The sequence below is a fragment of the Bos taurus genome, chromosome 2 (genome assembly GCF_002263795.3).
Source record: "Bos taurus isolate L1 Dominette 01449 registration number 42190680 breed Hereford chromosome 2, ARS-UCD2.0, whole genome shotgun sequence".
In the NCBI taxonomy this organism is placed as follows: Eukaryota; Metazoa; Chordata; class Mammalia; order Artiodactyla; family Bovidae; genus Bos; species Bos taurus.
The window spans coordinates 4946748-4971094 of record NC_037329.1 but is presented as its reverse complement, the minus strand read 5'-3'; the positions used below and the strand labels follow the sequence as shown (position 1 = coordinate 4971094).

At 46.9% G+C, this 24347-nt stretch overlaps 1 protein-coding gene across 3 annotated transcripts in view; it reads left to right on the top strand.

Annotated features, from left to right (window-relative positions):
- Positions 1 to 24347, top strand: part of MYO7B (myosin VIIB) — a 103601-nt gene that overhangs the window by 19435 nt on the left and 59819 nt on the right. For all 3 annotated transcript variants that reach the window (XM_010801818.4, XM_010801817.4, XM_010801819.4), the window contains exons 3-11: positions 3426 to 3539; positions 4618 to 4770; positions 6402 to 6586; positions 14864 to 14985; positions 15974 to 16116; positions 18263 to 18376; positions 19840 to 19993; positions 22429 to 22505; positions 23944 to 24063. In XM_010801818.4, coding sequence (XP_010800120.1) covers positions 3426 to 3539; positions 4618 to 4770; positions 6402 to 6586; positions 14864 to 14985; positions 15974 to 16116; positions 18263 to 18376; positions 19840 to 19993; positions 22429 to 22505; positions 23944 to 24063 — 1182 coding nt within the window. The remainder of the gene's footprint in view (positions 1 to 3425; positions 3540 to 4617; positions 4771 to 6401; positions 6587 to 14863; positions 14986 to 15973; positions 16117 to 18262; positions 18377 to 19839; positions 19994 to 22428; positions 22506 to 23943; positions 24064 to 24347) is intronic.

The window sequence follows — 24347 nt, the reverse complement described above, 5'->3', positions numbered from 1 at the left end:
TGCAGGCTTTTTTTCCCCTCTAGTTGTGGTGAGCAGAGGCTATTCTAGTTAGGGAGTTTGGGATTGGCATGTATACTCTGATGTATTTAAAGTGGATAACCAGCAAGGACCTGGTGTATAGTACAGGAAATTCTGCTCAATATTATGTAACAATCTAAATGGGAAAAGAATTTGAAAAAGAATAAATACATGTATAGGTATAACTGAATCACTCTGTGATACACCTGAAGCTAACACAACATTGTTAATCAGCTATACTCCCATATAAAAGAAAATGTTTTTATAAAAAAAAAGAAAATGTTCCTCTCAGTTGAGACCTGAAGTGTACTCTAAGTGCTAGACTGTAATTATCTTGTTCCCTATCTGCTTTGTTTTCTCTGTACTTATCACAACATAACCACGCCTCACCCTACCCCCACCCAGCTCTCTCCCAGGTATGTCAACATTCTTGTAAAATGATTCATCTGGGAGTTCAGTCAATGTCATCCTCAGGAGGAGCTTTCTCCCAGAGCTGCCGATGCCATATCTAAACTCGAATCTCATACTTCTGAGGCACACGCCTCAGGATCATGGGGTCTCCTTCACAACCACCCTGGACATTTCTTTCACCTCTCCTTTACCTGAGTCCCTTTTCTTGGATCCAAGGTTTTTCTCTTTCTTGGTTTACTCCCTTGGTTTGATCAAGCACGACCTGTAATAGCTTCCTGAGATAGGCTGCATATGAAGTAAACATTTTTAACAACTTGCACGTCTAAAACTATGTTTATTCACATTTGAATATTAGCTGGACTTAGGATTCCATACTAGATATAATTTTCCCTGAAAATTGTGAAAACATGTACTCCTTCTGATTTCCAGCATTGCTATGGAGAAGTTGGAAACCCTTCTAATTCTTGAGCCTTTGTATGAAACTTAATTTTTCTCTCTGAAACTTTTTGTGATCTCTTCGCTATCCCAAATATTTTGAAACTTCATCATTGTGTATGTTGGTGTGGATTTACATTCATTCTTGGTACTGTTGACTTAAATTTGTCCCCTAATTATTTTTTCTAAAAGACTTATGAGAAAATATTCATCTAAAAATGTTTATTATCTTTATACAGAAATGACAAATGGGCTGGGTAAAAAAATTATTGGATTCTTTTTTCTATTTTTGTAATTGTGGTAAAAAAATATCACATTCAATTTTCCATCTGAACCATTTTTAAGTATACAGTTCAATATTGTTATATATATTCACAGTGCTGTGTGACAGATGTGAGATCATTTTCATCTTGTGCCCTTGAAACTCTTCACTAATTAAACATGACTCTCCATCTGTTTTCCTCTAGCCCCTGCAACTGCCTTTCTACTCTCTGTTTGTGTGATTTTAACTGCTTTAGACACTTTCTCTGAATGGAATCATACAGTTTTGTCCTTCTGTGACTGGCTTCTCTTGCTTGGTATAATGTCTTTGAGGTCCATCCACATTGTAGCATATGACAGAATTTCCTCCTTTTTTAAGGCTGCATGCAATCTCAAAGTGAAGAGCTGACTCATTGAAAAAGACCCTGATGCTGGGAAAGATTGAGGGCAGGAGGAGAAGGGGATGACAGACGATGAGATGGTTGGGTGGCATCACTGACTCAGTGGACATGGGTTTGGGTAGACTCTGGCAGTTGGTGATGGACAGGGAGGCCTGGCGTGCTGTGGTTCATGGGGTCGCAAAGAGTCGGACACGACTGAAACGACTGAACTGAACTGAACTAATATTCCATAGTGTACTATTTGCTGTGCTGTATCATTTCATATAAGGTATTTGGGCATCTATGGATTTGGTATCTGCAGGGGCTTCTGCAATCAATCCCCTGATGATTCTGAACGATGACTGTGTATTTTACATTTTTATTTATTCATCTGCCGATGGACATTTGGGTTGCTTTTACCTCTTGGCTATTATGAATAATGCTGCAGTTAACATAGAAATGCAAATATGTCTTTGAGATCCTGCTTTGATTTCTTTGGAAATTTACCCAGAAGTGGAATTGCTGGATCATAATTCTATTTTTAGTGTACTGAGGTGCCTTCACGCTGTTTTCCCCAGTGGCGTCACAATTTTACATTTCCACCAACACTATACAAGGGCTCCAGTTTCTCTGCATCCTCACAAGCATTTGTTATTTTCTGTTCTTTTTATAACGGCCATTCTGATAGCTGTATTGCTCTTTTCCTGAGGTCTTTGTATGAGTTGTTCAGCCCTCATATGATTTGAATTTGTCCTGAATTATCTCCTTATAAGGGCATTTGTCTTTTTATCTGCCTACCCCTCAAAAAATTAACTCTAGGATCAGTATCTGTCCTAGAGTTGATTTTTCTTTGTCATCATTTCAAAGAAAGGATGGTGTGTCTTCAACCCATAGATCCAAACCTTCATTAATTTCTGGAAAGTTGTCTTGAATTATATCTTTAAGTGATTTTTCTGTTTTTTCCCCCCTGTTTTCCTTCTTTGTGTACTTAAGTTATTTGTATTTTCGCCTGCCTTCCATATCTATGCTCTTCTGCCTCATCCTGATTGTTTGCATTTCTTTGTCACTTTGCTCCCTTTTCTTCTCCTGTCACCCGTGACCTTTACCCTGATTTTAGCAGTGCTTATCTCCCTGTTGTTGCTTCCGGTTTGCTTTCACCTCTGGCCCATGCTTACTTGTTTTCCTCCATTTCTCTTTTGAGCTCTGCGAATTCATGTCTCATCCTTTTCAGCTGTCTCAGTGTCTAATATCTGAGCTCAGTAAATTTCTGGAAATCGTGGTGAGATACTTGGGTATGACTTTGCACTGTTCTGTGGCATTTGGTTTTCCCCTGGTGAGTGTTACTCATGCTCCTTTCCTCATTTTACATTTCAGTATCTTTGTGTGTAGACCTATGCTTTTTCCTTTGGGATTACTCCTCTTTGAGTAGGGTGAGGTTTCTTGGATCAGAAAGAGGTTCACGTGGGTTAATGCCATGTTGCAGGCCAGGAAGAAACCTAGTGAGATTTTAGTCTTTGCTTTCCCCGCCGTCCATGGGGTCACACAGAGTCGGACACGACTGAAGTGACTTAGCAGCAGCAGCAGACACTGGGTTTGGGTACTATAGGGCTAGTCAAAGGGCAGAGACTCTCTTTTTGCACCTCACGGGGGACACTTTCCTGCAAAAACCAGGCCAACAGAGCTTCCCCTGCCATCACCCATCAACATCTTGACAAGAACAAGAAAGGACTGGGGAGGGGTGGGTAGCAGAGAGGGAAGAAGGAAAAACAAGAGGAGGAGAAGGGGAAGCAGGGAGGGCAAGGGAGAGAGAGCACATCCCAGTCACTTGGCATCTCTTGGTTGAAGGGACAGCCCCCAGGGAGGTAAATCTTGAGCAGGAAGTGGAAGGTGGAACATGGATCTGACCTCTCTGCCCTCTAGGGTGACCACGTGTGGCTGAACCCCACCCCTGCTGACAAGACCAGGGTGGCCATTGGGGGTATCATCAAAGAAACCAAGCCTGGCAAAATTTTGGTTGAAGATGATGAGGGCAAGGTGAGTATGGCTATACATTCCTCAGAGGCTCAGCCTTCTCAGCTCCCGTCCAGAACCCTGAGCCCCCTCCCTTCTCTGGTGCTGCTCCCAACACCAGGGATTCTAGAGCCCAAGTCTGGGAACCACGTGGCAGGATAGACCACAGGGGAGTCCTGTGACGGCGGGCATTGTGTGTCTGTCTAGGGAACTGTTTCTATAGGGAAGAAGCAGGGAGCAGGTTGGAAGACGGAAAATTAGGACAATTAGGGGAGCAGGAAAGAGTGAAGTGGGAAAAGGGTGGGGGCAGAGAGGGGGAAGGGCCAGAAACTTGTTTTCAAAGTAATGCAAGGTGAGCAGGAAGGACAGGAGAAGTGAGGGAGAGAAAGGTGCATGAGAAAGATGCCTGGATGGGGGCCCCCAAGCACATGAGGAGGAGAAGGAGACCCATCTCACATGAGCAACGCAGCCCAGATGATAGAGTAGGAAGCTCAGGGTGACCTGTTGGGGAACCAGCTTGGTCACCTGGCAAGCTGGGGAGGAGCAGGGGAGGGACAGAGGGGAAGGACTTGCAGACTGGGGCCTCCAGCTGGTCACTGAGGTCCTCCCTGGGCAGCCCTCTTTGCTGAGAATCTGCAAAGTGAAGCATGTAGAGACTTGGCCTCCGAGGAGAAAATTCTAGAGTGTGACCTGTGAACCCTATAGTATGTAAGTCAGTCAAATATTAACAATAATGTCTCCTATTTGCAAAATGACATAACATCATTTATATTAAAAACACTTTCTTGCACACTTTTATCCCAGCCATCTGTGAGACCCCAGCTGCAAGCTGCCCCGATCCCAATTGTAGCCATATCTAACTCCCGGCTCTACACTCCTCTGACCCTGGTCTGAACTTCACCCCTAGCCCCAGTACACACTGACCCCTGGCCCTAGACACGTGCTGACTCCAGCCTCAGCTTGACTCGATCCTTTGACCTTCACCGCAGACCAGCCCTGGCCAGGTGCGGGCCACCAGGTCAGCCAGTCCATTGAGGACATGGAGGAGAGTTTGGCCCTGGCAGAGGTCACCTCTCAGGAGAGCCTGTGCCCTTTGTTGCAGGAACACTGGATCCAAGCAGAGGACCTTGGCACTCTCAGCTCCATGCACCCCAATTCAGCTCAGGGCGTGGATGACATGATCCGCCTGGGGGACCTGAATGAGGCAGGCATGGTGCACAACCTCCTGATCCGCTACCAGCAGCACAAGATCTACGTGAGTCTCCCTTGGCCATGTGTGCCCCCACGGCATGCTTGGGCCACACATGCTGCGCTGGCTGGGGAAGCAAACCGTGCCCCAGGCACACCTGGCTTAGTCCCTGAGCCCCACACCCTTACGGTGTGAGGATGCTCATCAATCCCTGCTCCCCAATCCGAAATAAGCAGGGGCATAAAGGCTTCAAGGTTGCAGAAAGCTGACCTGCATGTGCCAGCACAGTGCACAGGATGCAGTATACAGATTAAGTGCTGCCTCTCTCCTGCATCCGTGGCTGAGGAAGAGGCCTGCTCTGATGGCCAAGGGGATCAGAGGCTGTGGGAGAGTAGTTTTCTGCCTGGTTTCTTTCCGGTTACGTGGCAGAGCCAGGGTCACCAAGCAGAAGAGCCCTGCCCTTCTATGAAGTGATGACCAGGAGGGTCGTGTAGGTAGATGCAGGTGCTTCTCCCAAGGCCTTGTGATGGATGCAAAGCTAGCATCCCTGCTCCAATGCAGACTTACCAGGTGAGGTGGTATTCCAAAACTGACACCAGCCTTGCCGTGAGTGGGTGTGACCCAGGGGTGTCACCACCTGCCTGGGCCTCTCACAGGGAGAGGCGGCTCACTGACCTCTGACCAGCCCTGATCATGGGATGCTCAGAGCAGGGGCCTCTGAATAGAGGGCAGGGTGGGAGAGGAGGAGAGAGGCCTTGGAGGGCAGGGACCAGGCACTCAGAGTTCATACTGGCTGAGTGTGCCTCGGCTCCTGGGACTAATAACAGCAATAAATTAAGTTGAATTGCAGCTTATCCTTTACCGAAGAGCTTACGCTTGCATTCTTTTATCTGGTTGTCATAGTCCTGAGTCCTCTCCTTCCCTAAAATGAAAACGAAGGCACTGTACACGACTATTGAGATGACTGTCCCCATCCCAATCCAGAGGGGCTGGCAGGCCCAATGGAGGCTCCACGTGGGCAAGTGACCCTGAACTAAGGTCCAGGAGGACTCTGAGGGCTCCGATGGTGGCCCAGCCTCACTGAGGCCCCTGTGGGAGGCAGGTGAAGACTTGCTTCATACATTCAGTCTAGTTTCATTGAGCCTCTTCTAAATCCCAGACAGAGCGCTAAACATTAACCACAGTGTTAATGTTAGTGCTAAACATAAACCACCTCATTTAATGTTCCTGTGAAGGCATCCTCACCCAGGAGCTCTTGTTCTTGGTGAGCATCCTTTCCAGGGGAAGGATCTGAGCTGCCAGGAGTGTCATCTCTCAGCCCAGAATCAGTCCCCGCCTCCCTGCCAGAGTCAGCCATGCCTGGTGCCCTTGCAGCTGCTGCTAAGTCGCTTCAGTCGTGTCCGACTCTGTGTGACCCCATAGACGGCACCCCACCAGGCTCCCCCGTCCCTGGGATTCTTCAGGCAAGAACACGGGAGTGGGTTGCCATTTCCTTCTCCAATGCATGAAAGTGAAAAGTGAAAGTGAAGTCGCTCGTCGTGTCAGACTCTTAGGGACCCCATGGACTGCCGCCCACCAGGCTCCTCTGCCCATGGGATTTTCCAGGCAAGAGTACTGGAGTGGGGTGCCATCGTGACATCCAAAGTCAGCACCGATCCTCAGATTAGGGGCCACTAACCACCTCCTCCCTTCCCCAGACATACACAGGCTCCATCCTGGTGGCGGTGAACCCGTTCCAGGTGCTGCCCCTCTACACCGTGGAGCAGGTCCAGCTGTACTACAGGCACCATGTGGGCGAGCTGCCGCCGCATATCTTTGCCATTGCCAACAGCTGCTACTTCAACATGAAGAAGAACAAGAGGGACCAGTGTTGCATTATCAGGTGAGGTTCTGGGTGGGCCACCCACCATTTCTGAGCATCTCGTAAAGAAGGGAGCGTCTCCTCTCCCAAAACCTCTCCAGACCAGCATGCGACTTAGAGACCCCCAATCAATGAGCTCCCCCTGCGTCTGGCGCCTGCAGCTCCTCCACCCTGAAAGGTCCCTCCGAGGTGTCCTCCTTCAGAACCTACTCTTCTCCTATCATCAGGGCCTGAATAGCCCCAGCCTTCTGTGAATGTTTCCTGAGACAAGAAAGGAAGAATGGGGATGGGTTGGTTTAGAAATGGGACCCAGGATAGGCACTTGGGGTGCAAGGATCAAACAGGTGAGATCCCTGAAAAACAACCTCAGGAGGACTTCCCTGGTTGTCCAGTGGTTAAGACCCCCTGCTTCTAATGCAGGGGGCTCGGATCCAACTGCTGATTGGGGAACTAAGATCTCATATGCTGCTACCAAAAATAAAAAACAAAAATGGAACAACTTTAGGCAGATCTCAGAGAGGATGGCTCTCAGGCTGCTGGACCCAGAAGGGATGTGTCCCTCTCCAGTCCAGACACTGATCCTGACTCAGAGAGAGACTCACTGCCTGGCCTGGCTTCTCTGCCTCCTGCCCTCCCAGCACTCATGGAAGGGAGGCTGAGCTGGAAAGGAAGGGGGAGAGGGAATTTGGCTTCAGGGCCCCTTGCTTGGGGCTCTAGTAAAGTCATCTCTTCATTCATTCATTTATTCATTCAAGATTCTGCTGTGCTCCAGTTGTGTGTCCTTCTCTGTCCTAAAATGGCTAGACAGCAGCCAAGGAAAGGGACTAAAATCCCTGCCTCATGGAGCTTACATTCTAGAAGGGGAGACAGGCAATAAATAGACAAATTGTTTTGGCAGATAATAAGAACTTTGAAGAAAAACACTGCAGGGAAAGAGGAAAGAGAGCGATGGGGTCACTGCCCTAGGTGGAAGGGCAGATTGGGTTGGCCTCTCTGAGGAGGGGCCATTGGAGCAGAGATTAGAATGAGGTCCTACAGTGTAGGTTATCCTGTTTCATGTTCTCAGCAACTCTCTCAAGTAGGTACTCCTATTCCCGGTTTACTGTTGGGGAGACCTCCCACCAGAGAGGTGGATATTCTTTCCTAGTGACACACAGCTGTCAAGCAGGAGCAGCAAACCCAGAGCTCTGGAACAGAAGATGGAGAGGTGGCTGGCCAGGAAGCGTCACCCCCCAGACAGCAGTGCCTGCAGAAGAGCCCAGGGCACCTGGGACGTGGGCGAGGCCCTGAGTCTTCCACCCTCAGAGCCACCTCCCCACGCAGGGGCATCATGTGAAGTGTCACTGCTTATGTCACACACACCTTCAGAGAAGACGAACATTTGGATCAAAACTTTTTAAAAACTTAATACTTTCAGATGAAACCTTGTTTGTCCGGAATTTGCTTCAGTGTAGTACAAGAGGGATGTCCCTGGCAGTCCTGGGGTTTAGAATTTGTGCTCTCAGTGCAGGGGCTGCAGGTGTAATTTCTGCTCGAGGAACTAGCATCCTGCACAATGTAGGGGGAAAATCTGTACAGAATGGGATCAAAATTGGTCAGGAGTTGCAGCTGGGAATGGGACGCTAGGAGTTCATTAAGAAGACTGTAAGGTGCAGGAGCCCCTTGGGGGGGCATTTCACAATCTGCATTGTGAAAATGCAGATTTGGCTGAGTAGAGCAAGGGAGCCTTGAAGTTTGCATTTCCAACTAGGCAGCAGGCGGTGCTGGCATATAGGCCATACTTTTATTAGCAGCATACTGCAGCATTCTGCCTTCATTTGTAATGTTTGACGATTTCTATAATTTAAAAAAGTTCATAAAAGCAACATTTCTCCCTTTATAATAATAATAGTGTTAATTACTGCAACCCTGAGTGTATGCTATGTGCCAGACATAAGTATAGTTTTCAATTTAAACACTCTAAGAAATTTTTATCTTTATACTGATTAATTATTTTATTGTTAAGGTTTAAAGCATGTAGTTTTATTTTGGTTTCCTCTTTAATTCATTATATTTTAGAAGAGCGCCTGTAATTTCTAAATATAAAAATACTTCCACCTTTTAACTCAATTTCTAATTTAATCATAGTATGATTAATATGTTCTATATGTTATTGACTCTGAAATACATTGACTTCTTTTACAGCCCTATTACTTGGTCAAATGTATGACTATTTTATGTGAGTTTCAAGACATTTATATGTTCTCTGTTAGTTCAAGAGTCTATAAATAATTATTAGTTTAAGTTTATTAGTGCTTTTTATATGTTTTAGATTTCTGATAAAAAATGTTTTAAAACCTCCTTTTAGTTTCCAAAGTTGGCTTTGTGTATTCGGAGGCTGTGTTATTAGGTGCATACCAATTTGTGATATTGATATTCTGGGAATGGTTTCTTTTATTATGTAATGCCCTATTTTTTCTATGAATGCTTTTTTTCCTTGTTATATTTTGTAGTAGTATTTTGGCTATTTTTGGATTATTTGTTTTTTCCCCAAACTCTGTGTGAGCACAGTGTGTGTTTTGGCTATTTTTTCTGATTACTATTTTATGGCATATATTAATGCTTTTTTTCTTCCAGTTTTATTGAGATATAATTGACATACAGTTAATTATAAGTTAAGTTTTGGCATACAGTTAATTATAAGTTAAGTTTAAGGTGTATAGCATAATTAATTGACATACATCATGGAATGATTATCACAAGAAGTTTAGTGAGCATCCATCATCTCTTATAGATACAAAATTGAAGAAACAGAAAAAAATGTTTTTCCTTGTGATAAAAATTCAGGATTTACTCTCTTAACAACTTTCATATGTGATGTACAGCAGTGCTAACTACATTTATCATGTTGTGCTTTGCATGAGTATTCTGTGTTGTAGAGTATTTTGTGTTGTAGAGTATTTTGTGTTGTAGAATATTTTGTGTTGTATGTTTTCCCTTTCACTACTTTATATTGTGCGACTCCCTTCTGGCCTGCAGACTCTCTGCTGAAAAAGTCAGCTGATAGCCTTTTGGGAGTTCCCTTGTATGTCGCTTACCGTTTTTATCTTACTGCTTTTAATATTTTCTCTTTGTCTTTAATTTTTGCCGCTTTAACCACAATTTGTCTTGGTTGGGTCCTCATTGGTTGATCTTGATTGGGACTCTGCTTCTGTACTTGGATGTCTGTTTCCTTTCCCAGGTTGGGGAAAGTTTTAGCTATTATGCCTTCGAATATGTCCTATGCCCCCTTTCTCTCCCTCTTCTCCTTCTGGGACCCCTATAAAGTGAACGTTAGTATTCTTGATATTGTTCCAGAAGTCTCTTAACCTGTCCTCGTTTCTTTTCATTCTTTTTTTCTGTTGCACATCAGTGAATTTCACTGCAGTTTCAGCTTGCTCATGCATTTCTATGTATCATCTGATCTACTGCTGTTTCCTTCTCTTGTATTTTTCAATTTGGTTATTGTATTCCTCAGATCTGTTTGGTTCTTCTTTATATGCTCTAACTCTCTGTTAAACTTCTTACTGTGTTCATGCATTTTTTCTGAGTTCTTTGAGCATCTTTACAATCATAACCTTGAGCTCGGTCTCAGGCAGATTATTTGTCCCCACTTTACTTGGCTCCTCTGGAATTTTTTCTTGTTCTTCTGTTTGGAACACATTCCTCTGCTGCCTCCTTTTGCCTAATTTGATGTTTTTATTTCTATGTATCTGTTAGGTTGGTTACAATTCCTGACTTTGGAGAAGAGGCCTTTTATAGGAGACAGCACACTACCCTCTGATCACCAGAGCTCTATGCTCTGGCGGTACCCTCTATGTGAGCAGCTTGGGTCATCCACTGTGGTGGGCTGCCTGCCGAAGGTGGTCTAATAGGTGTGACTGGCCCCTGGTCCAGTTTGTTGCCAGGCCCCGCCTCATATGAAGGCTACTGACAGCTGGTGAGGCCTTGTCACAAGGCTGCAGGCTACAGGACCCTGAGGGGTCTTGGGACTAGTGGTGAGCAGGGCAGGGTTCTGGAATGGGTGGTGGCAGGCCCGGGAATCCCAGACCCAGTGTTGGCCCACAGATGGGCGGGGCCGGCTCCTGACATGGCTCGCTGCAGGGTCTGGCATGTCCCAAATCTAGCTTTGGCCTGTTGACAAGTAGGGCTGTGCCTTGGGGTGTCCTGGCGCAAGTGCTGGCTCACAGTGGGCAGATCTGGGCTTCCAAGCTGTCTCAGCGCTGGTGTCAACCTGCTGGTAGGCAGGGTCCAGGGGTTTTCAAGGTTGGTGTTGGCCTGATTGTGGGTGGGGACTGGAGTCCAGAGGCTTCTGAGGGTAGTGCCAGCTCACTGGTGGGTGAGGCTGTATTCTGGGTCCTCTAGTGGACCGAGCCAGGTCCTGTCCAGCGGTGTGCTCTGGGGGCCTTAAGGCAGCAGGCCTGCTATGTGTGGAGCTGTGCCTGGCCCTGCTCATTGCTTGGCATGTGGTGTCCTAGTACTGGTACCAACAGGCTGGTGGCCAGGGCTGAATCCAGGCTGAATAAGCTAGAGGGGGGATTCCACCCTGGCACTCGCGAGCACCGGGGGCCGTGTGCTCAACAAGCTCCACAAAAAGGCTGCCCCAGTGTCTGTGTCCCAGGGCGAGCTGCAGTTGCCTCCTGTCTCCAGGAGACTCACTAGGATCAGCTGGCAGGTCTGACCTAGGCTCCTTTCAAATCCCTGCTTCTGCCCTGGGTCCTGGGGCACGTGAGATTTTATGTGCACTATTTACAAGTGGACACTCCATTTCCCACAGCCCTCTGGTTGTCCTGAAAGTAGGCCCCACTGCCCTCAAAGCTTCCTCACTCCTTGGGGAGAACCTGTGTGGTTGTTCTTCTCGCATCTGTGGGTCACCTACCGGGGGTATGTGTCTCGACTTTACTGCATCTCTGCCCCTCCTCCGACTGTCTCCTTGTGGGTCCTTCTTTTTTGCTGTTGTTTTTATTTGTTTGTTGATATATTTTAGCTGTGAATTAAATATATTTTATATAAACATAATGCCATTTAACATTTAGTCCTGAGACAATGAAGTAAACGTCTTTTGTTTGCTTTTTTCCGTTGTTGTTGTTTTTGGTTTTTTAACTTTCTTGGAGTATAGTTGACTTACAAAGTTGTGTTAGTTTCAGGTATACAGCAAAGTAATTCATATATATATCTCTCCATTCTTTTTCAGATTCTTTTCTCATATAGGTTATCATAGAATACTGAGTAGAGTTCCCTGTGCTATGGTTCTTTCTTTACGTATTATTTACACATTTCTTTTCTGTTAGTCTTCCAGTTTTTGTCATCAATAATTTCTCTGTAAATAGCTGTAACTTTGATGTGCCCATGGGAGGAGGTGGGCTCTGGGTCTTTATACATCACCATCTTGGCTAGTCCATGGCCATAAGTAATTTTTAAAACTGTTTTTCATATTTCGCTATTATTAAATTAATATATATTCACCATGAAAATTTCCAAAATTTTCAGAAAAATAAATATTCTCAGAAAACAAATTGCTAGACATTTCTGGAAGAGAAGTCTTCCTCCACTCTCTTGGATCAGTTCAGTTCAGTTCAGTTGCTCAGTCGTGTCCGACTCTTTGTGACCCCATGAACCGTAGCATGCCAGGCCTCTCTGTCCATCATCAACTCCTGGAGCCCACCCAAACCCATGTCCATCGAGTCGGTGATGCCTTCCAACCATCTCATCCTCTGTCATCCCCTTCTCCTCCTGCCCTCAGTCTTTCCCAGCATCAGGGTCTTTTCAAATGAGTCAGCTCTTCACATTACATGGCCAAAGTATTGGAGTTGCAGCTTCAACATCAGACCTTCCAATGAACACCTAGGACTGATCTCCTTCAGAATGGACTGGTTGGATCTCCTTGCAGTCCAAGGGACTCTCAAGAGTCTTCTCCAACACCACAGTTCAAAAGCATCAATTCTTCGGTGCTCAGCCTTCTTTAGAGTCCAACTCTCACATCCATACATGACCACTGGAAAAATCATAGCTTGACAAGACGGACCTTTGTTGGCAAAGTAATGTCTCTGCTTTTGAATATGCTGTGTAGGTTGGTCATAACTTTCCTTCCAAGGAACAAGTGTCTTTTAATTTCATGGCTGCAATCTCCATCTGCAGCTCTCTTGGATAAATTTTACTTAACAGTGCCTACATTTATCACTTCACTTAACTAGTAAGCATTGCTCATGTTGCTGCTCTGTGCAGACCTGGATTAAGTGGCTGCACTATATTCTCTGACTAGATGGACCATAATTTCCCACATTTATGTTACTTCCAATGTTCCACAATTGCAATGACAAAAAATAATGCTTTATAGAGCAGGAAGTATTTGTGGAGAAAGCTTTTTCTGATTTTAAGATTCTTTCTTTAGACTAAGTGAAAGTGAAAGTGAAGTCCCTCGGTTGTGTCTGACTCTTAGTGACCCCATGGACTGCAGGACTCCTCCGTCCATGGGATTTTCCAGGCAAGAGTCCTGGAGAGGGTTGCCATTGCCTTCTCCACCTGTAATTTCTCTTTTGTGAGGGGCCATTGCTCTGTCCAAATAGGCTCGTCATTCTTCCAAGTTATTTTAATAATTGTATTGTTTGTTAAATGAGCAGTGGCCCCCAGGAAAAATGTGGAATGTATATCTGAGCTTGCCATATCTTATATCTTTTTATTAAAAGCGTATATCTTACTTTTCCTTAGCAACTATGAAGTGTCTTTTATATTAGCATTTTATAGATTGGTGAATATATTTATTATGTCATGCTGCTGCTGCTGCTAAGTTGCTTCAGTCGTATCCAACTCTGTGTGACCCCATAGACGGCAGCCCACCAGGCTCCCCCGTCCCTGGGATTCTCCAGGCAAAAATACTGGAGTGGGTTGCTATTTCCTTCTCCAATGCATGAAAGTGAAAAGTGAAAGTGAAGTCGCTCAGTCATGCCCAACTCTTAGCGACCCCATGGACTGCAGGGCTCCTCCGTCCATGGGATTTTCCAGGCAAGAGTCCTGGAGTGGGGTGCCATTGCCTTCTCCTATTATATCATATTATAATATATATATTTATTATATATATCAATATATTATACATTATATAATATACTTATTAATAGTTTAAAATATCTTTAGTTTTCCTGTAAGAAAAACTTTTTGTAAGAGGAAGTTAATGTTTAGTAATTAATGTTTTAAAATCTTATTTTATTTGGAAATGACCTAGTTATTTAATAAACTTTTATTATTTAGTTTAGTACAACTCTAGAAATTTAAGTTATCCCAATCCTAAGAGATTATTTTAGATTATAAAAATAGATTATTCTACTAAAAATACAATTATTTTTTAAAGGATGCTTTACATGTGGAAATAAGAACCATTTAAAAAGGGACTGCCCTAAGAAAGCTAAAAAAAAAAGAAAAAAGGAAAAAATAAAAATAAAAAACCTCCAAAAATCTGCCCTCGCTGCCATAGAGAAATACATTGAGCCAAAGATTGTAAGTCTAAATTTGACACTGAAGGAAAACCTATTCCAGGAAACTCCAAGCAGGGGACCCCCCAGTTCCCTTCAGCAAAAACCTGGGGCAAATTCCATCTTTTACCTGAAACCCTCAACATCTGGCAGTGCTGCCCTCGATATACTAGCTTTGTTTTTAGATAATATGAAGTTAATGAGCACTATTTAAATTCAAACTCACGTGAACTAAAAAAAAAAAAAAATTCAGTATTAAATATAATGTTTATTTAAATATAAATATAATTGTTTGCTAATCTAATTAAGATGTCTTAAGTCATCAACATTATATAATACTTTTATTATGCCTAGGTTTAAGGTAAACTAAATTTGTCAACAAAAAGGTAACTCTTTAGACTAAAGGCGACATCATTCTGAAGGGGCTTGCAACTATGCCAGATTACTTTCCTGAAGGACTGACGCCATTTCCCTTTTGTCCAGCATGACCTTGCTGCTCATGGAGACAAGGTTACATCGGGGCGTGGCATCGCCCAGTCTCATTCATTCATCTAGGTGACTAAACATTGAGCCGTGACCCTGGGATGAAGCAGATATGAGCAGGACTGTGCAGTTGAGCAGAGAAGGAAAGATGAACACACCAATAACTAGCACAAAGTTAGCAGGGGATGTCAGGGCGGACGCAGTGCGATTTCTGCACAGGGAGAGAGCATCTTTGTTCAGAAAGTGGACCTGTGGTGGGTTTGCAGGAGAGTCAAGAGATGTTGAAAAATAGTTGTTTCATTGACTGACGTACCTGTACGCCTCTTTGCAGTGGCGAGTCTGGGGCAGGGAAAACAGAGACCACCAAGCTCATCCTGCAGTTCCTGGCCACCATCAGCGGCCAGCATTCGTGGATTGAGCAGCAGGTCCTGGAAGCCAACCCCATCCTGGAAGGTAAGCAGTCACCCACCAGACCAGCCTCCTTCCCAGGCTCTGCAGGCTGGTACCTTCCTGCCAGGTGGTGCTCGTGGGGAAGAAGGAGAGGGTGAGCCATAAACTTTCAGCAACTTCTCAGGATTCGCCAGGACATGAAAGACAAGGATGGGGTGGATGGTAGTGTGGCTGCCAGGAAGCACAGAAAAGAAAGACTGACAACCTTATTAGCTTTCACAGGTGTGTTTTCCACACACGGGATCTTAAGCATTCCTTTAAAAAAGAATCCAAGATAAAATCAATTTGGGAGATTCTGGGAATGGATTATTGATACACAGAAGGATCCCAAATGTATTATGCTAATAAAAGTAGCCAGACCCTCTATTTTTTTTCATTTACCCATACAAGTGAGGATGTGTGCACAAAAAGATCTTTCTTTATGCAGTCGCATCATCAAACAGCTCTATGGAATGCACTTCAGATCATACTGCAACCCAAATGCCATCTGGTCTAACCTCCTATCCACGCCCTGGCTTGTACCAGCCCTTGTCACTCTCCTTGCAAGCCGGCCCTCTCTAGCCCAGTCTCTACCCTGCAGCCTGAGCAATCTTTCTCAAATGCACCCAAACTCCCTCCGGAGGCTTCCTGCTTCCCTCATTGCCCCTGGGGCTAATTCTGAACTTCTTAGCTTCACGTTGAAGGTTCTTTGCTACTTGGCCCCACCTGGGAATGGTTCCATCCATCGTCCTCTGCTTTTCTCCTGTATCCTGTGGTCCAGCCGAATTTCCCTTCCTGAAGCACACTTCATGCTTTCTGACCTCCTAACCTTTAGCTGCCCTTTGACTTCCTCTTAGCAAACCCTTGGCCGCCACCACTGTCTGGTGTGAGCCTACCCATCCTTCAATTCTGGGCTTAGCTACCTCCTCTGAGAAACCTTCCCAGAAGATCTCACTAAAAGTAAAATTTCTATTCTCTGCTCCCATCGTGGGCATCATCCTCTGGCCCTTAGCCTTTGGAAACGCCAAGACAATCCGAAACGACAACTCAAGCCGCTTCGGGAAGTACATTGACATCTACTTCAACGCCAGTGGGGTGATCGAGGGGGCGCGCATCGAGCAGTTTCTCCTGGAGAAATCCCGGGTCTGCCGGCAGGTAAGGCCTCTGCCCACTACCCTGGTCCTGGGGAACCTCCCCTTGCCCCAGGATAGGAGTCCGGGGATTGGGGAGGCTTCCAAGAGAGTTCCTTTCCATCACTCTCATACCTCTCTCCCTCCTCCTGGGACTCCCACAGGCCTTGTCTCACTGCCATTGAACCCTGGCCTGAGATGGGCCAGGGACCCCTAGAATTGGGTAATGATGGTTCTTTCCCAATATTCAAGGAAATGATAGGATTTTCTGTTTTGAAATTTCCTTCTATACAATTGCCTTCATTATTTGGTGCTTACTACTCCTCACCTCTATTAGAATTAATTCTGAGGCCAGGTAAGTCCTCATCTGGGGGTGGGTGTGTCTTCAGATGTATAGGGGGCCCTGTCAGAAGGACCTAGATGACACCGTCCAAAAGACCGCTGGCCAGGAAATGAGGTGGCGTATGGTCTGTGTCGTCACATGGGCCTCGTACTCACATGGGCCCACATTTGGTTTAATGCTCTGTTGTCACCATCTTGAAATTCTTAATAACTTTTTAGAGAGACTCTCCATGTTTTCATTTTGCACTGTGCCCCACAGATCAAGTAGACAGTCCTGGCTGACAAAGACCCCAAAGTATGACAGCCACATCAGCAGAGTTAACACAGCCTTGTTGGGGGTAGGATACTCCTCTCATGTAATGGTATAACCCCTAAAGCGTGTGTATGCATGCTCATGAGGTTTCAGAATGGGGCCATGCCACTGAAGGGGCTGGAGATGTGTATGAGGACAGTCAGACACCTGGACACTGTGGCAAGCTGAAGAAGGAAGCTCACCTTTAGTGACCCCTGCCTGATGCCAGGGGTTTCCCCTGTGTTATCTCATTAGATCTTCACAACAACCACGGAGACAGGTCTCTTTGTCCCCATTGCATAGATGAGGAAACCGAGTCCAGGGTAACTTATCTAGGTCTCAGAACTAGTAGAAGGTAGAATCTCTCTGACTCCAAAGTTTGCCCTTTCCAGAAGCTTATAGTTCTTCACATAGTGGTTGGTGAATTCATGGAACTTGGTCCTCATAGAGGCATCCCAGAATGAACAGGAGACTTCTAAAGCAGATCAGAGACAAGTCCTGTCCATGATAAGATTAAAAATTTTGTGGGGATGGGGGGTGGTGGAGGGACTCCCCTTGAGGTCCAAAGGTTGGGACTTCATCTTCCAATACAGGGCATGCAGGTTTGATTCCTGGTCAGAGTGCTTAGATTTCACATGCCTCGGGGCCAGAAAATGTATAACAGAAGCAATATTGTAACAAATTCAATACTTTTAAAACGGTCCACGTCAAAAAAATTTTTTTGGTGTGTAAGTGGGATCGCAGAGGTGGACACGACCAATGGAGCAGGCATGCACGCACTCTCAGTAAACGTTTAGTGATGTGTAGAAAGGACGTCCAATGGTTCTGAGGAAGAAGAGGAGGTCGTCTGAGGAGTGGGAAGGCGGGGGGAAGAGAAACTCCCCCTTTAACACTCTATACTTGGAACTGCCTGAATTTCACAACAGATGTGCTCATAAATAATGTTTAAAAATGCAGAAGACCCAGCTAGGTAAACCTGTGGAAGTCAGGTCCCTGGGGGTCACGAGGTGATAGGAAAGCTTTGTTGTTTTTATTGTTGCTCAGTTGCTAAGTCGACCCCACGAGGCTCCTCTGTCCATGGGATTTCCCCGGCAAGAATACTGAGTGGGTTGCCATTTCCTTCTCTGGGGGATCTTCCTGGAGGATCAAATCTGTGTCTCCCACATCTCTTGCATTAGCAGATAGATTCTTTGCCACTGAGCCACCAGGAAAGGCTTTCCCTAGACTGTAGAGTTGGGAATTCTGAGTCAGAGAGCCTGGATCTGAATCCTGACACCTTGCTTTGCCTGTGACTCTGGATTGCGGGGGCAGTCAGGCTGCAGGGAAGTGCCAGGGAGTGACTTTCTGCACGGAGCTGTCAGGATGAACTGGCCTTGGGTGAGGACAGCAACTGAGCGTGCTCATCCCTTGGGTCAATGCCAGAGCCCTACTGGCTGGGGAGCAAGAAACTGGGACGGGGCTGGAGCCAGGAGACAGTCCTGAGGACCCAGAGCCTCAGGGAAGCTGCTGACAAGCTCCTGAACTCCCTGCCTGCCAGGCCCCGGAGGAGCGGAACTACCACATCTTCTACTGCATGCTCCTGGGGATGAGCGCCGAGGAGAAGAAGCTGCTGTGCCTGGGGACGCCCTCGGAGTACCACTACCTCACCATGGTGAGGCGCCTGCCCCCTCCCCGACCCTCCTCCCCTTCCCACCTCTCCCTGCCCTGCCTCTTACAATGAGGAAGAAGTAAGAAGGGCCAGTTCTTGCTCAGCGTTGGTTTACAGCCTCATAAAAGCCCAGACTCCGGGTAGGCCCCTGGGCGGGGACTGGGGGCTCCCTTTCCCCTTCTCCACCCCTCCCTTCTGTGTTTGACATCCACGTTACAACCACCAGAGGATTACTCTTGACCATCAGAGCCCTACCCTTGTCCATGTGCTTCCTTGTTTTCTGCAGAGCCTACAGTCCTGCCCCACAAGCCTCACCTTCCTTTGGTTCCTAATGGACAGAAGGCTCCTGGCCACCCTATAGCCCCTGCCTCATTTCATCCCAGTCACCGTCCTCCTGGGTGCCCCTAGAACTTGAACTCCAGGAGAGCAGAGGCCTTGCTCAGTTGTGTCCCCATGCCTGGAACATTGTCACACAAGCAGTCTCACAAGTTGGGCTTGCATTGTTGACAAGAAAATGAATGAGATCCACCTCTTGACGTTCTCTCCTGCCTCACCCCTGTCTCCTCTGTCTCTGCCTGAGGACTTTATCATCTCTTGCCTAGACCATGGTGCTACTTTCCTACTGGGTGCCCCCTCTCCCCAGACTTCAGCCCCAATCTATCATCCACCCCCCAGATCTCCCATACAGGGCGCCTGGCAGACCATATTCCTGGTCACAGCTCTTTGGAAGTTCCTTGTGGCTCCTTGGCAAGGTTTCCAAGTCCCTCCAGATCCCACCATCTGCCAATCTCTCCTCCTCCACATGACCCCAGCCTCTTTGCAACCTTCCTGCCTCCCATCTCACAGCCTAACTCAAGCTGTTATCTGCCAAAACCCTCTCTCCCTGTGCTACTATAAAGCTCAACCTGTGGAACCAGCTCAGGTGCCTCCTCCAGGAAGCCTTTCCCCAGTTCCCAGGAGGGCTGGCCAAGCCCCCTTTTGTCTCAGCGTCTGTAAAAGCCTATGACATAATCTTTCTGCCTCCTCTCCTGGATGCAACAGCATGCAGAACAGGGCCCGCTCTCTCCATTAATGAATTCCCAGTAAGTACCCCAGGGTCTGACACACAGTGAGCCTTAGAAGGTGTTTGTTAAAGGAATTAACCCAAGGTATTCCCCCGAGAGACTGAGGCAGGCATTACCATGGATGGTTGACAAGCAGAGGCTCAGAGAAACTGAGTGACTTAGCTATGGCCACACAGCTATCAAGCTACTATAGAATTCTGGGTCTATATCACCATAATTCTGCCTTTGGAAATACCTTTGTGTATTTTATGAGTGTGGTCCTCCAGGTGGTCCCATGGGACCCACCCAGAGCCAGTGAAGTATCACTTACCAGGGGCCTTTGGCTGAGTCCCTGATACATCCCTGCCTTGCTGGCCCTACAGTGGAGAAGGCCCCCCAAAGCTGATGTGTTCAATCTTTCAGGGGAACTGTACTTCCTGTGAGGGGCGCAATGATGCCAAGGACTATGCCCACGTCCGCTCGGCCATGAAGATACTCATGTTCTCTGACTCGGAGAACTGGGACCTCAGCAAGCTGCTGGCCACTATTCTCCACCTGGGGAATGTGGAGTTCATGGGTAATGCTGCTTCCACCCAAAGTACACCCCCTGGGGAGGAAAAATGGGGATGAGAGGAGGAAGAAATCCCTGTGGGTTCTCATCCAAAGGGCCCATCAAAGTCACAACGTGCTGGCAAAGTGCATTAGGAATTTTAGCTGTAATTTTGGGGGTCTTGTGGAGTTAGGGGGAAGATGCCAAAGCTTAGGGCCCTCCAAAGGTGAGGGTATTGATCAATCATCCCTAACTTTTGGCTGGAAACCCAAAGAGTAAACAACTTGGAGTAAGCAAAGCCATGCATGAACTTGCAAGCTGCAAAGTATAAAAAAGTGACATTACAGATTTTAAAGTGAACCACATCAAAATTCTAAAGTTAAAAATGTTAAAACCAAAATGAACTCTATGGATGAGTTTAACCACCAGTTTTATAATGTGAAAAAGGAGAAAAGGTCAGAAAAAAACTGTGTGTACAGCACAGAAAGACAAAAAAGATGGAAAATATAAAAGAGAAAATAGGAGACCTAGAAGATACAATGAGAAGATAAAGTATACATTTAATTAGAGTTCTAAAGGGAAAGAGAAACTGTGTGTGCAGCATGGAAAGGCAAGAAAGATGGAAAATGGGAACTTGCTTAGTGGCCCAGTGGCTAAGACTCCATGTTACCAATCCAGAGTTTCCAGGTTCGATCCTGGGTCAGAGAACTAGGTCTCACATGGCAACTAGGAGTTCACACGCCACAACTAAAGGACCCAACACAGCCAAATAATAAATAAGTAAATATTTTTTTAAAGATGGAAAATATAAAACACAGAGTAGGAGACCTCAAAGATAGAGTGAGAAGATGTAGAATACATTTAATTAGAGTTCTAAAGGATAAGAGAGGGTTGGGACTTCAACAGCACCTGAAGAGATTATGGCTGGCTCTAGAGCTAATGAAAGACACCAACTCACACAGCAGTGGGGAAAAGACAGACCTTTCAATAAACTCTTCCAGAGCGATTGGGTATTCATGTAGAAAACATGAACCACTATCTCAGATCATATAAGGAAATCTACTCCAGCAAGCTGTTGCTGGGTGACCATGTAATCTATCCACCAAACCGGGCACCTCTGCTGGTAAAAAGGGGTGCTGACAAGCAGGGCGCGTCAGGACGTGGAATACTACCAAATGTGATGTTGAGGAGACGAAACCAGGCAAAAGAATGCAGAGAGCTCACACACAAAATTTAAACACAGATAAAATTAAATGCTACAGGGCTTCGCTGGTGGCTCAGTGGTAAAGAATCTGCCTGCCAAAGCAGGAGACTCAGGTTTGATCCCTGATCTGGGAAGATCCCACATGCTGCGGGGCAACTAAAATACAGCTTTAGAGCCTGTGCCCTAAAGCCCAGGAACCGCAGCAAGAGAAGCCCACACGCTGCAACTAGACAGTGGCCTCCGCTCTCTAGAGAAAAAGCTGGTGCAGCAACCAAGACCCGGCATGGCAAAAAATAGATAAATAAACTTTTTTTTTTTAATGAAATGCTACAAAGGAATGCAGGTAGTTAGATGACACATAAGTAAACGGGTAAAATTAAATGCAGCTTAGTGGTTAAATCAGTGAGGGACAGGGAGGCCTGGGATGCTGTAGTCCGTGGGGTCACAAAGAGTCAGACTCGACTGAGAGACTGAACAACAACAGGGATTAACATATAGGTAGTAAAAAGATAAGGAAAAACCAGGGAAGTGGTTTCTGTGATAGTCAGGAGAATACTGCCTTCGGTGGAGGAACTGGTCTAAGCAGGAAAGGTCGTGGGAGGCCCCGGCTGTTCCTGAAGCTCTGGGTTTGGCTTTAGTGGTTGATTCACAATATTGACATAATAATTATCCTTTATAACATACCTTTGGGTTTTATGCATTTCTTATCCATACGCATTAGTTTACAATCTGTAAGTCTAAAGAAGGAAAAAAAAATGACAGAAACAGCTTTCTTCCGTCCCTGCAGCTCAGCGGCCCTAAAGGGAGGGACTCAAAGGGGAGGGATTGAACCAGGAGGTGGGTCAGGAGACTTGCAGCAGAGCTGGGCCCTGCTTCCTCCTTTGCTGAATGCATGAACACACCTGGGTTTCTAAGGACAGCAGAGTGGATGGAAGGAGACCAATGGGTCTTCCTCTCCCTTGATAGACTCCACCCACCCCACTGGCACCAGACTTCTCCCTCTGATAGCTCCCCACTCCTCTTTGAGTCAGGATCTCAATCTGGGCAGCGGGGGACATACCCTGTGAACAGCGGTTAGAAGCAAAGTGTTGATTGTCCCCAGAGAGGCCATGGTTCTCAGAGGGGGCCTGGGAGAGGCAGTGCCTGGCACCCAGGGATGGCTGTCTCTGAGCCATGCATCTGGAACAGCCTCCCCGGGGCCTCTGTCCCGTCCCTTCAGGCCACTTTGCCTCTCAGGGTCAATTGCTTCTCTCTGCAGCTGCGGTCTTTGAGAACCTGGACTCCTCTGATGTGATGGAGACCCCTGCCTTTCCTACTGTGATGAAGTTACTGGAGGTAACTCTGCTCTTCTGTCCGCTAGCCTCCTTCTTTTGTGAGCAGCCCCAGGGCCTGGGCTGGCAGCCCTTGCCAGTCTCCAGTTCCTGCCTCCCAGGCTCTCGCTCACCCTTTCACCTCCAACTCCCCTGTGGAGCACTGCAGGCCCTAGGCATGGGAATCAGGCCCGTGGAACTAATCATTAACAAAGTCCTGGAAATGATCAGTTTGGCTTGAACATGTGTTTCTTGCCCTTTCCCTGACCTTCTTGCTCTTCCAGGGCCTTTGCTCAACTTTCTACCTCACCCATTCCCCAGGTTGTCCCCACTCAACCAATCTGATGCCTATACAGCAAGACATCCTCGCCCCATATCCTGGTCCCCAGGGCTTCTCCATGAGTTGTGCTCTTCTGGGCTGACGGAATGTACTCAGACCATTCCCCCTGCTTGTTATTTCTGCTGTTGTTAGTTTTTGGCTTTGCCACACCTGCTGGCCCTGTAGGCATTTAGCCTGTGACCGCTGATACTTGTACTTTCTATATAACTTGCAATGCAGGAAACTCAGGTTCAATCCCTGGGTCAGGAAGATCCCCTGGAGATGAAAATGGCAACATACTCCAGTATTCTCGCCTAGAGAATTCCATGGGCACAAGAGCCTGGTGGGTTATAGTCCATGGGGTTGCAAAGAGCTAGATGACTGAGCGACTGACACTTTCACTTTCACACAGCATGTGGGATCTTAGTTCTCCAATGAGGGATAGAACCTGTGTCCCTTGCATTGCAAGCACGGAGTCTTAACCGCTGGACCACCAGGGAAGTTTCCCCTGCACATTATTAAAGAGATCAAATAGAGCCTTGACTTGGAGGACAAGTGATGGGGCTTTGTAATCACACCCCACTAACAGGTTCAGTGGGAAATTAATAGAATCAAAGGGGGGGAAAAGGCAATCACATTAGTTCGGCACATTTTGCTGCTAATGTTTTTCATGTGGTCGCAGGGTTCTTAGAAACCTTGGGGGTTTGCCAGCCAAGTCTTCTCTGCATGTGGGAGGCACTTCATCCAGACTCCTCTTGTTAACTTGGGCCTCCAGATTCCAGGCAGGAGTGCCTTCGGTTGAGGTGTATTCAGATGTCAGTGGCCAGGCCTCAGAGTCCTCCATGGCCACTGTTTTCCAGGGTCCACCGGTTGGTGGGCCCAGTACCAGGAGACCAGCACAAGACTGGTCAACCAAGCAGCCAGCATGCTCAGGGCCCACCCAACTGGCCCATCCTTCCCTGACACTGATATCCCCGTGCTCAGACTGACGCTGGACCAGTCCTGCCAGCATCCTGACTCTGGTCCTAGTCACAGGCATCTCCCATCCTCAGGCTTTGGGCACGGGATGTTTGGTTATGAGAGAGCATGTTGGCACCAGGCCCTGCTCTATCAGCTGTGATGCCAGCCCCTACCTACCTTCCAGGTGAAGGACCAGGCCCTCCGAGACTGTCTTATCAAGCACTCCATCATCATCCGCGGGGAGTTTGTCACCAGGCCCCTGAACATCACTCAGGCTGCAGACCGGAGGGACGCCTTTGTCAAGGTGCGGAGCTGTGGGAGAAGGGGCCTACGTGTCTAGGTATTGAGTGTAGCTCCTTGCCTGGTGAGTGGACAGCAGGAAAGGGCAGAGAGCTGGGCAAGTCCTGACTCTGCCAGTCCCCTGGCTGGTGACCGTGGGCTGCCCAGGCTCTCCAGGGTGGTTTCTTGCCGTAAAGTAGGGGTGATCTCCCTCAGTTGGTCCAGTGTGCCTGCGGCCTTTCCAGGTAAACTTGGAGAAAGCAGCCGCCTTCCTCTCGTGCATCAAAGCCTGTGGGTTCTACCCATGTC